This window comes from Morone saxatilis, unplaced genomic scaffold (genome assembly GCF_004916995.1).
Source record: "Morone saxatilis isolate NCDOM2014 unplaced genomic scaffold, NCSU_SB_2.0 Contig17, whole genome shotgun sequence".
NCBI lineage: Eukaryota > Metazoa > Chordata > Actinopteri > Moronidae > Morone > Morone saxatilis.
In genome coordinates, this window is record NW_023339729.1 from 6,197,340 (window position 1) to 6,210,726 (window position 13,387).

The 13,387-nt window shown below is 40.1% G+C and overlaps 1 protein-coding gene across 1 annotated transcript in view; it reads right to left on the bottom strand.

The window, feature by feature from the left end:
* Nucleotides 1–11,371, bottom strand: part of LOC118327114 (neuronal acetylcholine receptor subunit alpha-3-like) — a 23,015-nt gene extending 11,644 nt beyond the window's left edge. The window contains exons 1-2 of the mRNA XM_035660344.1: nucleotides 11,117–11,371; nucleotides 2,242–2,381 (exon numbers count right to left, since the gene is read on the bottom strand). Of these exons, the coding sequence (XP_035516237.1) occupies nucleotides 2,242–2,381; nucleotides 11,117–11,174 (198 nt within the window). The 5' untranslated portion in view covers nucleotides 11,175–11,371. The remainder of the gene's footprint in view (nucleotides 1–2,241; nucleotides 2,382–11,116) is intronic.
* Nucleotides 11,372–13,387: the final 2,016 nt, after the last annotated feature.

Consider the following 13,387-nt stretch of genomic DNA (forward strand, 5'->3'; position numbering starts at 1 on the left):
CAGTATTTAAGGAGCAGCCACACATCCAGTCTCTGCTGGATCGTTGTGAAGTATAGTGTATGTTACAGCCTTCCAGCCAGAAATTCTACTTTGCAACCTTTAGCCGCCTGTTTCTGCCTGCCTGAACCAATCTCTTGCCGTCTGTTTTTTAATGTTTGGTACGAACCTCTGAGGGAGCAACATCTTCCCAGTGAAACCCAAGTAAGGGGAATTTAATTATTGTATTTCGTAGCGAGAAGCCTGAAGAAGTCCCAAGTCGGGACGAACACGAAGACACACAAAAAGAAAACAACAGGTTAACCAAAAACAATGGGAGGGAATTTAAAGAAGCCAAACAACAAAAAACTAAAAAATGAAAAACATGAAAACTAAAAAAAGAAAAATTATACTTGATATAACAAAGGCGAACTTTTCTAAGAAATAATTTAAATAAATAATATATATAAACCTAAACATAGAAGAAGGGGAAGGGGAGCTGGCCATCCGTAGGAAGGACCATGCATCTCTGGGTTCCACCTAGGTGAAATCCCAGTTCAGTTCCCCTAACCTAACCAGCCAGTGCCTCCTATGGGTCTATGGTCAGTCCCCCCCCATATTAATCTAAATTGAGCTAAATCTAACCCTACTCTACCCAAATCCAACCCCAACCCAAATTGTGGTCCTAATCCTAACTAATTGGCTTATCCTTAGCCCCATTTGTGGTTCTAAACCTAAGATCCTAGCCCTAATTTAATTCCAATCCCTAATCCTAACCTTAATTTGTCAAAACCTAAGTAGAGGAAAAAGAAGCCCAAAAAAAGCATAAAAAGCCAAGAATAAACACAAGTAAAGGCAAACAAATATGAAGGGACTAAGTGTTACCAAATATGTACACTTATAAATTAAAGGAAAAGAATGGGAGTAAGGTAAAAGGAAAGGAAATAGGAAAGGATGGAGGAAAACACGGTTATACGAAAACATAAATATAAATGGACACGAAGATTCGAAGATGAGGGAGAGTATAAAAGGGAGCAACAGACAACAAAAATCAGTTTGGCACGAACCTCTGAGGGAGACACATCTCCCCAGTGAAACCCAAATAAGGGGAATTTTATTGTATGTCGTGGCGAGAAGCCTGAAGAAGTCCCAAGAAGCGGACGAAACATTGCGAGCGCCACCTAGACATACAAAAAGAAAACGACAGGTTAACCAAAACAAATGGGAGGGAATTATAAGAAGCCAAACAACAAAAATACAAAAAAAAAAATGGAGAAACATAAAAACTAAAAAAATATATATAATATATATATATATACCCAGGAATAAAAATACACTACATTTTTTAAAAGAAATGGAATTTGTCATCTAATCTTTGTCCTCTATAGCTGGAGTTTATTGACTGAATAGGTCGACTGTGGATAAGTTAATAATAAATGGAGAGGTAACAGGTGTCCCTTCCTCTCTACCTCTCTCCATTTGATTTGCAGTCCTGTGATTCTCATAATAAAACATAAACCACATATAGAATTGCATCTGCCTCATATACTCTATACAAGCAGACACATAAAAATATGTGCACAGACACACACACTGCAACACATTCAGTCAGCGCACCCAAGCCCACGCATGCACATCCACACACTCACCTTTAGATTAATCTCACCTTGCCGAGCAAGCAGATATAGCTACATATCAGTCCAGTCTGAAAAAGGCTCCTGCAGGCAATTTTCCCTTAATCTGAGGATTTCCATTCTGAGCTGAAAACCTCTTTTCACTCTGGGATGTGCAGCAAACCCCCCACCACCATCCCCCCACATGCATTAAACTTAACATTGCCAAAACAGCAGTGTATAACAACACTGTGTGACATTTTCGGAATCCTTGAAATTGAGCAGACTAAATAAAGATTGTATTCACTCTCGGCTTTCACTTCTCTCGTTCCGCAGCTTATCTTTTGCCTTTTCTGTATCAAAGGTAGGAAATATGATCAAGATGCTCGTAGGAAGACGTCTCTCAGTTCACACAGACTCTCACATACTGTTGAGAGGATGCTATAAGTGAAACAACATGTTGGTTACATTCACTTTTGTTCGTACACACTTAGAAAACAAGACATACAGAACTGTATGAAATGAAAGTGCAAAGGTGCTTAAAACACCTTTGACATCATGTTGAACTGAGTCTTTGCAAGCTTTATACGCATGTTATGATTACAGTATCCACTGCTGTGTGTGTGTGTATGTGTGTGGGTGTATAGCTTACAACTTTGACCAGCTGTGAGATGGAGACCTCAAACTCCACAGTGACAGGGTCAGAGACATTCTCCACCGGTCTGATGAACTGGTTATATCTTCTGAACAGTTTCCTGAATAGCCGGTCCTCTGCCTTGGATGAAAAGCAGTCTGAAGGGACGGAAAGAGGCAGAGAAGAGAGAGAACAGGAAGAGTGACTGGATGAGTGAATGTGAATGAAAATAGAGGAAGAGACTGGAAGAAAAATAAGTGTTGCAAAAAACTGCAACTGTTGTCTTTAAGAAGTTATAGATTTCTGAAACTCTGGTACTAGCAGTGTTAATCAATCACAGAATCACAGCTATCACCCACAGGCCTCCAAATCCATTCTAATCAACTCAAGTCATGCTACACATAACTTTAATATGGAACTGAAAAAAAAGGACATCAGCCTCTTCCAATTTTGCTGCAGCATCGCATCAATCAAGTCTTTTGAGTTATGGATTAATGTTTTATCATATTTGATGAATCGTCTACAAAGAAGTCTCTTTAGATTATAGATCCTTTGCTTAGATCTTCAGAGTTTAAAGTCTACTTTGAACAAGTCTGTGACATGAGATAACTTTAAGGGTCTCTCTCTGTTTGTCTCGTTTACATGGAGCCATGGCATTGAAAACTGTTTGCAGCACGTCCACTTTAAATGTTATGTTTATATCCTGTATAGTCTGTTTTTTTTTTTTTTCATTGGGGTCATTGGATCTGGATGTTCTGTCACTGCTCTCAGTAGAGAATATGAGGAAGGGAGGAAAAGCTCATCACTTCATTCAGTACATGTATGCCCCACACCGACCTTTTAATCCGACCTGCAGAGTGACAGCTTTCTGTCTCACTGCCTCAATTTATTTCAATTTAGTTCAGTTAACCATGAGACCCTTTTCATTAGCTCCTGTTTCCAAACCCATTGCCTGCCATCTAGACCTGAACCTCCAGTCCTTACAGACCTACTACCACTTTTAGGATCTCCCAGTGACTCACAATTCACCAGGACAGTCCCCCAGCTTTGACAACTAAAACATGAATGCTTTGAGCAGAGCTTCAGGATTTAGCCAAAGTACAGCTAAATCTATGGCTTCAGTTCTGTCCAAACAGTTCATTGTCACACTCTAAACCATTGTAACTGCAGACCACTGCAGTTCATCGTGTTAGAAACAAGCAAACATTTGTCCCAAGAGTAATTCTCTCTGTTTATTTAGGTAGCATCATGAACAGACAGGTGGTATATTACCATATCCAAGATATCCTAGAATAGAATCTCATTTAAGCTCAAATAAAAATGTAATAGCTAAATGGAGATAAATCACAGTGACAAGCATGTCCTCTTCTCTTCTCCTGACTAATGGTAAATATAGATAGGTAGGTGTTGCAGCTGTGGGGGTTCATCCTTTATGAGTACATGATTTATTAGAGTTTACCTAAATATAGGCATGTCTTTGGTTGGACTGCTGTGCTGAATACGTAACCAAAATATGAAGGGCCTTGTTTGCTAATTAACCAGGAAGGAGACTGGAAGGCCTGAGGCATATCAGCATGTCTACCTAGTGGAAAATGCACGGCAAGCTATTTTAACCTAGTGCAGAGGAGTTGTAGACTGTATCCTGAGGGCAGGAGATGAAGTAAAGGTTTTTTTATGCTCAGGTGAGGAATTGAGTTGTGGGAGGAGCTGCTAAACATTATCCTTACTTGACATAGAAACATTGGAATCTGGCTAATGGCTAATGTGTCAGAATTATAGCGAATTCAAAACACCATCCCATAGTTGCTAAACTCATCCAAAACTGATCCAAAGTGAATTTTCAGGTGAATTTCCATTTTTGGGGTTCACTTTACTTTTAATGATCAGTATTTTTATAGCCATTTATTTGTGTTTTTACATTCAGTAATTACCTCTTTATGTAGTATTTAACATTTTCAGTGGTGGAGTCCGCCATTCCCACCTCAGTTAAAGGAACCTTCCTACATATGAGGGATTCACAGGAAACTTTATTGTTTGAAATTTGATCTCATTGATATCAGCCTCACTGTTTGATGTTCACTCTCCTAAGACCATATCAGAGCTGTTTTAAGTTACTGCTCATGCAAACCAAACATTTCCTACTGCTGATGCTTTACATTAAAAGCACACTGGCTAAACACAGGGTGGTTTTCACTGTGAAGCAACCAGAGGAAATGCAATGTATTTTTCTCAGCTGTTAGTGCTGGCCACAATGGTTAATGCAATGAAATATGCACATATAAAACAAAATAGCAGTCATTTTCCTGCATTTTTTGATAGGAGATCAGTTTTAAATATTATATGAAGTGTAGAAAAGGTCTGCCATGGACAGCATCAAATCAGATATCGCGGCTTGAAGAAAAAAAGCAAATTATTGACTGACTTTGCAAGTTTGTTTTGCAGCTGTAAAAAAAGATCAGTCACTGGTCTGTTGTATTTCTGACAAAGTAGCTGCTCAAGGACAGTTTTCTAACCCCAGAATTAACCTCACTTGCTGATACCACAGTAACCATGTGTTGCCAAATCAACCAGGACAGAAAACGTTACCTTTAAATGTAGTTATGATATATAATAACAGTAAAACTGTACAACTGTAAAAACATGATAAACCAGTTTTTGTTGGTTGTGTAAGCCACAAACGTTTTCAAAGTGAACCATTTCAAAACGTTGAGTTCAAAGTTCCCCACACAACTGAGTCACAATGGTTATCACTCCTGCAGCTTGTGAACATGCTCACCCACTCCTCCTCCTTCAAGACCCCCAGTACTCTTAGCGTCACACAGAAACCCAGCTTGCTCCCCATCACACTCTATAAATATCAAGATCAATACTACATTCTTCTCTACTGGACAGCTCTCAAGGTTGTTTGATGGAGGACAAGGGGCAGGAGAGAGCTGGATTGGAGAGGGAATGCATAAAAGGGACAAAAAAAGAAAAAAACACGAAGAAATGTGGGAAGCAGACAAAGAAGGTGACCACCATTCAGAAAACCTTTGCAGAACTTGTGTCACCTCATAGACACCGTCAGATTTTGCTTCTATCGTTTTCCCCTAAACTCTTAATACTATCCTCATTTGACTAAAACCAGCCAAACTGAGTTTGGAATAGATGAGAAAATCTCTTAATTAAAATGGACTTCTTTGGCGAAGGCTTGAAATCCTAATGATGAAACACTGCTGACCCTATTACATCAAGATCCCTTCCTCACAGGCAAGAGATAACCCTCATCATGTAGACAACAATGGCACCAGAAACCCAGCTGGTGCTGAACTCCTGGTGACAGCCCTCTGGAGAGAACGACAAGAGGGATAAAAAAAAAAAAAACACCAAGAGGAGGAGAGGAGAGGAGAGAAGAGGAGAGAGGAGAAGCAGAGACAGACTGAAAGCAAAGCCTTCTTAAGATGTCACTCAACAGATTAGACTTCATAGCCCTCCGTCTGTTAGCTGCCTAGCATGTGCTAATGCTATGCTAAACAGCGTTTTAAGGGAGCATGGTAGGACACTTTGCATCTGATCCATGTTTGGCAAAAAAAAAGAAAAAGAAAGAAAGAAAAACATTCAAATACACAGTGTTGACAGCAGTATTCTTTTGGACAAGCAAAAGAAATAGAATACAACAAAATAGAATAGAATAGAACAATAGAAATAGGAAGGAAGGATGTAAGAAAGGTAATTTTAATTAAAAGATAAAAGAAAAGAAGAAGGAGAAATTAGATGGACTGTCATGGTGCTTCATCTACTTGTTAGTATAATTACAAAGGCAGTGCTGCTCTCTGTAACATGTCCACTGACTAAACCAGCTCTTTGATCAAAACAGGATCCTATGCTCACACGCTCACACACACACGCAAGTGCACACAGACACACATTTAACATGGTCAGATGCATTTCACGTTGAGAAGCATAAAAGAACCAATTATGACTGAAAATGAGCCACAGGTTCTACGCACTTTCATCTGGATTTATTACATTTCTGTCCTCTCTCTCTCTCTCTCTCTCTCTCTCTCTCTCCCTCTTTCTGTCACTCCAATTACTATTCTACCAACGTCACTCGCCCTTTTTCACTGGCTGCTTTCGTCATGCTAGGAACATATCACATGACAAAAAGGTAATGAGGTGAAAAATGATTTAGGGGAGAGTCTTCTTAAATGTAGCGCGCATGTTTTCTCTCTTGCTACGCAAATGCCATTATGATCCTATCACAGTGTTTTATGATACATGGAGGTCATTTGCTTGACAATATTACATTTGTCTATAAATCTCTGGGTAAAAGTATGAACAAGTAGTGGTGCAACTGCAGCTTATATTACAGTAAGTCATGTTTTTAGAAGTTTAAAGTCATATGGCTATTTTAGCAATGCAGACAAGCTTATTTAGTTCCTCCGTCCTAATATAATAACAAGTTAAACAGCAACCTGATAACTGGAGAAAAAGAAGCCAGCTGCAGCTTTTGACAGAGGAAAGCAGAAGAGTTCGTGATTACAGTCAAGTCAGCAGCATGTACAGTTAATGTACTCAAATGTACAGTATGAATTATTCAACTGAATGTGCAGATTCTGTCAAAACCCACTTAGAAAGAAAGTTGGTTCAAATATGTGTCCCGTGAGATATTTAATGCACCGAAGACATGAGGGTTGGAGGTCAACTTGCACACTGTGAAAAAAATATTCTGGAGATGACAGTCATTCAGGACGATGATGGAGAGCGTGTGAGGAAAAGGTAGAGGGGGCAGAGGCAGGAGGAGAAAAGTGAAGGACAGATAATGAGTGATGGAAGAAGAGACCATTTTATGGGCTGTTTGAGAGGATACTGTTGGAGAGCCATTTAGCCTCCATTCTCCCCTGAGCATGCAAATGCTTTTAAAGTAGAGTGAGAAAGAGAGACGGAGAGGAAGAGAGGGAGACTGGGGTGAAAGTGTGTTTTTTTACTTTTACATCTTCATCATGTATAATTCTTATTTTGTAAATACTGAATAAAAGGAGGCATGCTTTTGCAATGAGCCCATACTGTTTGTTTTCCTTTTGTACCTACAAAGCTGAGCTGAAATGAGCTGAAGTCAACTGACAGAGATTAAAAAGGAGGAGAAAAGTAGAGAGAGGGAGAGAGACAGAGAAGACAGAGATACAACTGAGTAAGGTGAAGTGAAAAGCTGATGGCAGCAACCGAATCTAAGAGATTTGTGAGTGAGAAAGTATGGTGGATGCACAAAAATGTGAGAGACAGGTGTAAAGAGCCAGAGACAATAGGACAGTGAAGCAGGGATATACTGTGTGTGTGTGTGTGTCCAGCAAATGAAGTAGGAAAAGATGTGATCCCAATGACAGCAGAATGCACTTTCTCATCACAGCTACACTGTGTTAAAGCCTGCAAATAACTTTCTTCAATTTTTCTTTTCTCTCATTCTTTTAATTTGTTCTGTCTCTTTTCAGCAGATATAAGAACTAATGCAGGTCCAATATAGTGCTATTAAAAGCCTCATGGCATTCACAGAAGACTGCACATGTGTCTGTGCGCTCACACATTTTCATGTGAAAGGGAAATAAAAAATGTTCACCTTCAGAATGAGCAGATCAAATATAAATTGCACGTCTTTCCCCTCAAGGCTCGTTCCCAAAAAAGTGGGTTACATGAATTTGAATATGTTTCATGTAAAGGAGTCATTCAACCTTTGTAGATCAATTTCTCAACAGTGGCTTTCTTATGATGAAAATGTACATTTTGTGGTGATTAGGTGTAAATGAGACCCTGAAGTGGCCATACTCCTCTCTCTGGGGTTCAGGAAATGTCACCTTGGAGAAGCCAGAATGATAAAAATCAGGCACCAACTATTTTATCTTCTTTGGGATGGTACACCTATTATTACACCAAATATGCTAACAGTGAAACATGTTCTGCCTGGCATATGTATTGCTTTTGCTCACGAATGACGCTCCCACTCTTTATATATTGTGGTAAAACTGTGAGAACTAGTGTACAGGTTGGGTGTTCGTGAAAACAGGCGGACGATCACAGCGCTGCAGTGAGAGGTGTTCTCAATACATTTATCTATGACTCAGTTTGGGTTTAGCCACGCCCCCCTCTGCTCTGTGTTCTGCTCTATAAATGTTACTGTGATATAAGCCTTGTTACCACACACACACCTTATCACCATAGTTCACTGACCGGATCATCAGTCATACACCCAAATACATTGATAGAGAAGCCTCCATTTAAATACAAGGGTCGACATGATGTATGTACAGGCTGAGGTAACACATTTGTGGAAGCACATTAAACCACCTGAAGCAAAAGAGATACTGTATATGTGTACACGCTATCCACTCTTTGCATGCGTGTTCATATATTTTGAAGGCACTGGGGACCCCTATGTGTGTATTAGATTCCATGTGTATGAGGTTGCAGAGAAAAATACAGTCACATTAGCCTACTGTTTCCCTATACTCAGCCCCGAACAAGGAAGTGCAGTCTAACGTGGGTAGTAGATAAATGTTAATCAGAGCCATCACAAACTGTAATCAGTCTGTAAAAGCAACGCCTAAGTTTGTAGCCTGGTAGTGTAATGTTGCAGTTAACATAGTGATGATGTACCCCTAGAATACTGATAATGTTCCATCTCCACTGTTTTTAGTGGCTGATGGTGCACATCCACACAGTCAAAGCTAACAAAGATGAACTCTGAACTGTGTCCATCCGAGCTGACTGAAGCACTGAAACAGGAAATGCATGCTTGAATTAGTCTGTCTGCAGGCATCTATGGATGTGAATGGGAGACAGAGCGAATGTTTGTGTGGTGGAAGTGCAACCGTTCCTTAAATCATTTGCTAATTTGTGTGTAGAGTTGTGAATATGTATCTGTAAATGTGTATTTGGATTTGTAAGTGTCCTTAATCCTTAATTCAACTCTGTCTACTAATTTGCTTTGCCAAATATCTTACGCAGGATCAATAATTGCTGCCATAATTACATTCATTGGCAATACATCTTCCAAACCAGAAATGTGACATCCCTATAGGTCACAGAGGTCATAAGGAGGAGATGAATGGATGTGCGTACAAAGCACAGGGTTTTCACTCTACCGACAACTACATTCAACCAAGCCTACGATCTTCCTTTAACCTTAACCAAGGTTCACCTGCTAGCTGGCTAACATTAGCTCCTGTAGCTGGGCCCCGAGTGAATACCAGTAACTTCTGGAATAATCCCAGAAGCCCCTTTGTATTTAGCAGTGTGACTGAGCCCACATTTACATACAGATCGAGATTGAGGTTCACGACTTTACACAAACACTTCCAAATGATTTAGGTACAAACTTGACTTCTGAAAATACACAGAGAGAGAGAGAGACACACACACACACACACACACACACACATAAACGCACTCACAGACACCTTCAAGCCCAGAGTGTCATGCATGGAATAAAGTGTGTGTAGAGCCTGATAAACCATAAAAGAGCCTATCTGCCACCTTGCATAAATCAGATAGCTGCAATTTATGCCCTTGGAGCAAATGTTTACGTTACTGCTTTGAAATGCCGCCGCATAATTACCGTCTCTGCATCTATTCCACAGAGTGGCTCCAGGTCACATCCAGGCTCTGCCACAGCTGCGGTCAGTGATTAAGTCTCTGGCTGCATTTCAAATAATACACAATCCTTCCTTCCTTCCTTCCTTCCTTCCTTCCTTCCTTCCATCCTTCCTTCCTTCCTTCCATCATTCCTTCCTCCCTTCCATGATTTCTTACTCTCTCCCCCTCTTCCTTCCTTCCTTTCTTCCTGTGTCCCTCTCCTCCTTCCTTGCGTCCTTCCTTTCATGCATCTTTTCATCCTCCCTTCTTAATCCAATCAATTTCTGCTTAATGTCTACAGACAAAGCTGCTTTTTCTTATTTTAAAAAATATATTCACTTATCAGTCATCAATACATCCATAATGTAACTTTAAATTAATCTTAATTTAATCAATTTTAATCCAGCTAACACAACCTGTAACCCTCAAATATATGTATATCCTCACTTTAAAGCTTAAAGCTTTATTTACAAAGAAGTACAGAAAGAAACACACTAATGAGTCAATACAACTTTTTATTCACACCATAATTGGGGTAAAACAAAATAAGGTTATCAGGTTTATCCAAAGGCGCATATTTCAGTGAGAAAGGTTTTTATCAAATGCCTGCAGACGGCAGATTTCCCTTTACCCTGCCCTCTATGAATAAAACAATGCTGGCACAGGCACTGTATAACCCTACAAACTCTCTCACCAGCCATAAAAGGGGAAAACAGATCCTGCAAACAAAATCTAATCTGTTTTGGTTTACTGAAATCACGACTCATGCCTCAAAGCGAAATTTGCATTCATCAAAATTCATTTGCCTATTCTCGCATTTTCCTGCATTTCATTTTGTTGGCCTAGTTAACACGAAACCAATTCATAGATGATGTTTATGACACGATCATGTGGAGAGAGAAAAACATCTTCAACAAATTCATGAGGCAGACATTTACATTTTAGCATTAAATCGTTTTAAGGATTGTTTTGTTATTTTCAAAAAGATCATAAAACTGGAAAAAGTTACTAGACTGGTCGATCACCATAGCTCTAAAGGCTAAGAAACTTATTTGGCTTTTACGCACTGGACAGAAACTCCACTGCCTCGTTGCCGACTCCTCAGCTGAATAAATAATACAAACTTTGCGTTTGATTGAACCATCAACCAAGTTGACTCTCCAGGCACAGACGCGCGTAAATCTCACATTTATCATCGCCTCCTCTTTTAAACCAAACGATCTAAAATCCTTTATATGCATCTGAACCACCATTATCTTAAAGCCTACCTGGCATAGAGCCTACTTACCTCGCGTCATCAAACCCACGAGAAGAAGCAGCAAAGTCCATCTCGCCGCCGGCTGCATCTCTCTCCCGTGACGCTTGGGGATCCTCTTCACTTTTTTCTCAAGGAACTCTGTCCTTGAATCGACGACTGAAAGAAGTAAAGTGAAATGAAAACGTGCGTTTCTCCCCTGGTGCCGTTTGTCTCGCTCTGCCGGTGCGCTCTTTCCCGATCCGATCCGAACTTGACTTCGCTCGTCCCTCCCCTATGAGCGCAAAGCTCCCCTCTGGCGCATCATTACGGACTCCACACAGGGAGGGGAAAACCGCCCTAACAATTGCTCTGAAGCATTGAAGGCGAAATTTGACAGGAAGACCATATTAAGATATAAAATGTAAGCTTAATTAGAGGAGGAATGTTTGGCACAGGTGTCTAAAAGGTCTGGTCAGTAATCATCACAATAAAATAGAATAATTACATTAGGTCAGTATTCAGGTGCTGCGCTCTTATACTAAGATCTTCAGCTCATAAAGACGCGTTAGAAAGTTTTTCTGTGATGTGAAACGCAGGGCTGAATGATCCTGGTGTTTGCAGACAGTTACGCAGCTGACTTCAGCACCACGGACAGCGGCAGTGAGTTTAGAGCTGTCTGTGGTGCTGAAGCTGCGCACTTAGGCGTTCTTACTTTAGGGTTATTTTATATCTTACTAACATTTTACACCATGCTTGGTCGCCTTTTCAGACGCTGAAATGAATCTTACTGAAGCACATGTCAGTGTATCCTGATGAGTTAAAGTACAAGACGTGCATTACTTCAGACTCTTTGCTAAATCCCAGATTAGAGATTGACCGTTTAGCGTGTTGTGTCTGTTCCCAGCCGCTAAACTGCAGCACCGCGCTGCGCTGAGGAGGAAACTTGAGCTGCTCGCAAACGTCGTTTCTGCCTCATTGAGAAGCGGCGCTCGTATGATGTGCTTCCCAGGTGTCTGTTTACCAGCCCTCCGGATGGCGCTGATTAAGTTTAATTTTAGCCCGCGATTTTCCACGCATGGTTTGACGTCATCAAACACAGTAATTAAGGGAGTAATGCTCAGCCGGGCTGAACTGAACCGAGCCGACACAAAACCTTCAGTGAGTGAACGGAAAACACACACACGACGAGCAACACACACAGACGGAGGAGACCGGGTGACGAGGACCGAGTGAGAAGAGAGAGAGAGCATTCACCTTCACTCAAAGTTTATGTGCCTTTTTTTCGCACTTGATTAATTCGATGACACGAACACCACACACACACAGAAACATATGCGTATTCTACCGTTTTTTGACATTGATAAATTGGAACTCTTGTGATCACAACCTCCTGTTGATCAAGTTCTGATTAAGTTAATTAATTATTTCATTATTCAATTTCCTTTTAATTTCCCCTACAGGTTTATCAGACAGTTAAGATTTGTTTTATATATATATACTTGTGAGAAATAACACAATTTTACAACAAAAAGGTGTAGTCACTATTTAAAAGATCATGGGCAAAAAAATAAAAACACTTCCAAAAAAAGAAATGCTAATACCAGTCACTTCAGTTAGAGGTGTTGGGACTTGTGCCCAGTAGGGCTGATAAGTATTCACCCACGCTGACTAGTTTATTGTCTATCAGATCTTGCAAATGCTTGTAGATGTTCCAGTATGGTGATCTGTTATGTTGAATACGTACATGACCTATTATCATTGAAAAAGTACCGTAGTTTGTCCAGTTTTTTTTTTTGGTTTTGTTTATGTGTTTTTATATACTGCACTCCTTGATATCGGGAATACATCAATACTAACATCACTGAGCCATATACATCTATTATGACCATATTTTACTTCACTTTACTTTAACTGAATATTATCTTTTACATTAATTACCAAGATAACAAAAACACTTCAGGATGAGACTGGAACAATGAGTGAAGCAGCTGAATGAGTGGTCTTTTGCCTCAGGTGAAACTCTACCAGATGTGACATGTATAAATATCCTCTGAATATATAGGTGTGTGTATACTGGGGCCTATACACACACACTTTATGTCAAGACCTTCATCCTCAGGCCATATCAGCCAGGATAAACACAATCAACCTTCACAACAATGTCTGAGGGTTGTCACAACAATCAGTATTCTCTCATTTCAACACGAGTACAACCATCAAAACATTGTGCATTTCTCCTTCTCTTCTTTATTTTGATTTAGACACTGGAAGGAGTTTACTGTTACAGAGCCTAATCCCTGCAGACAGGCAGCACATAAAAAG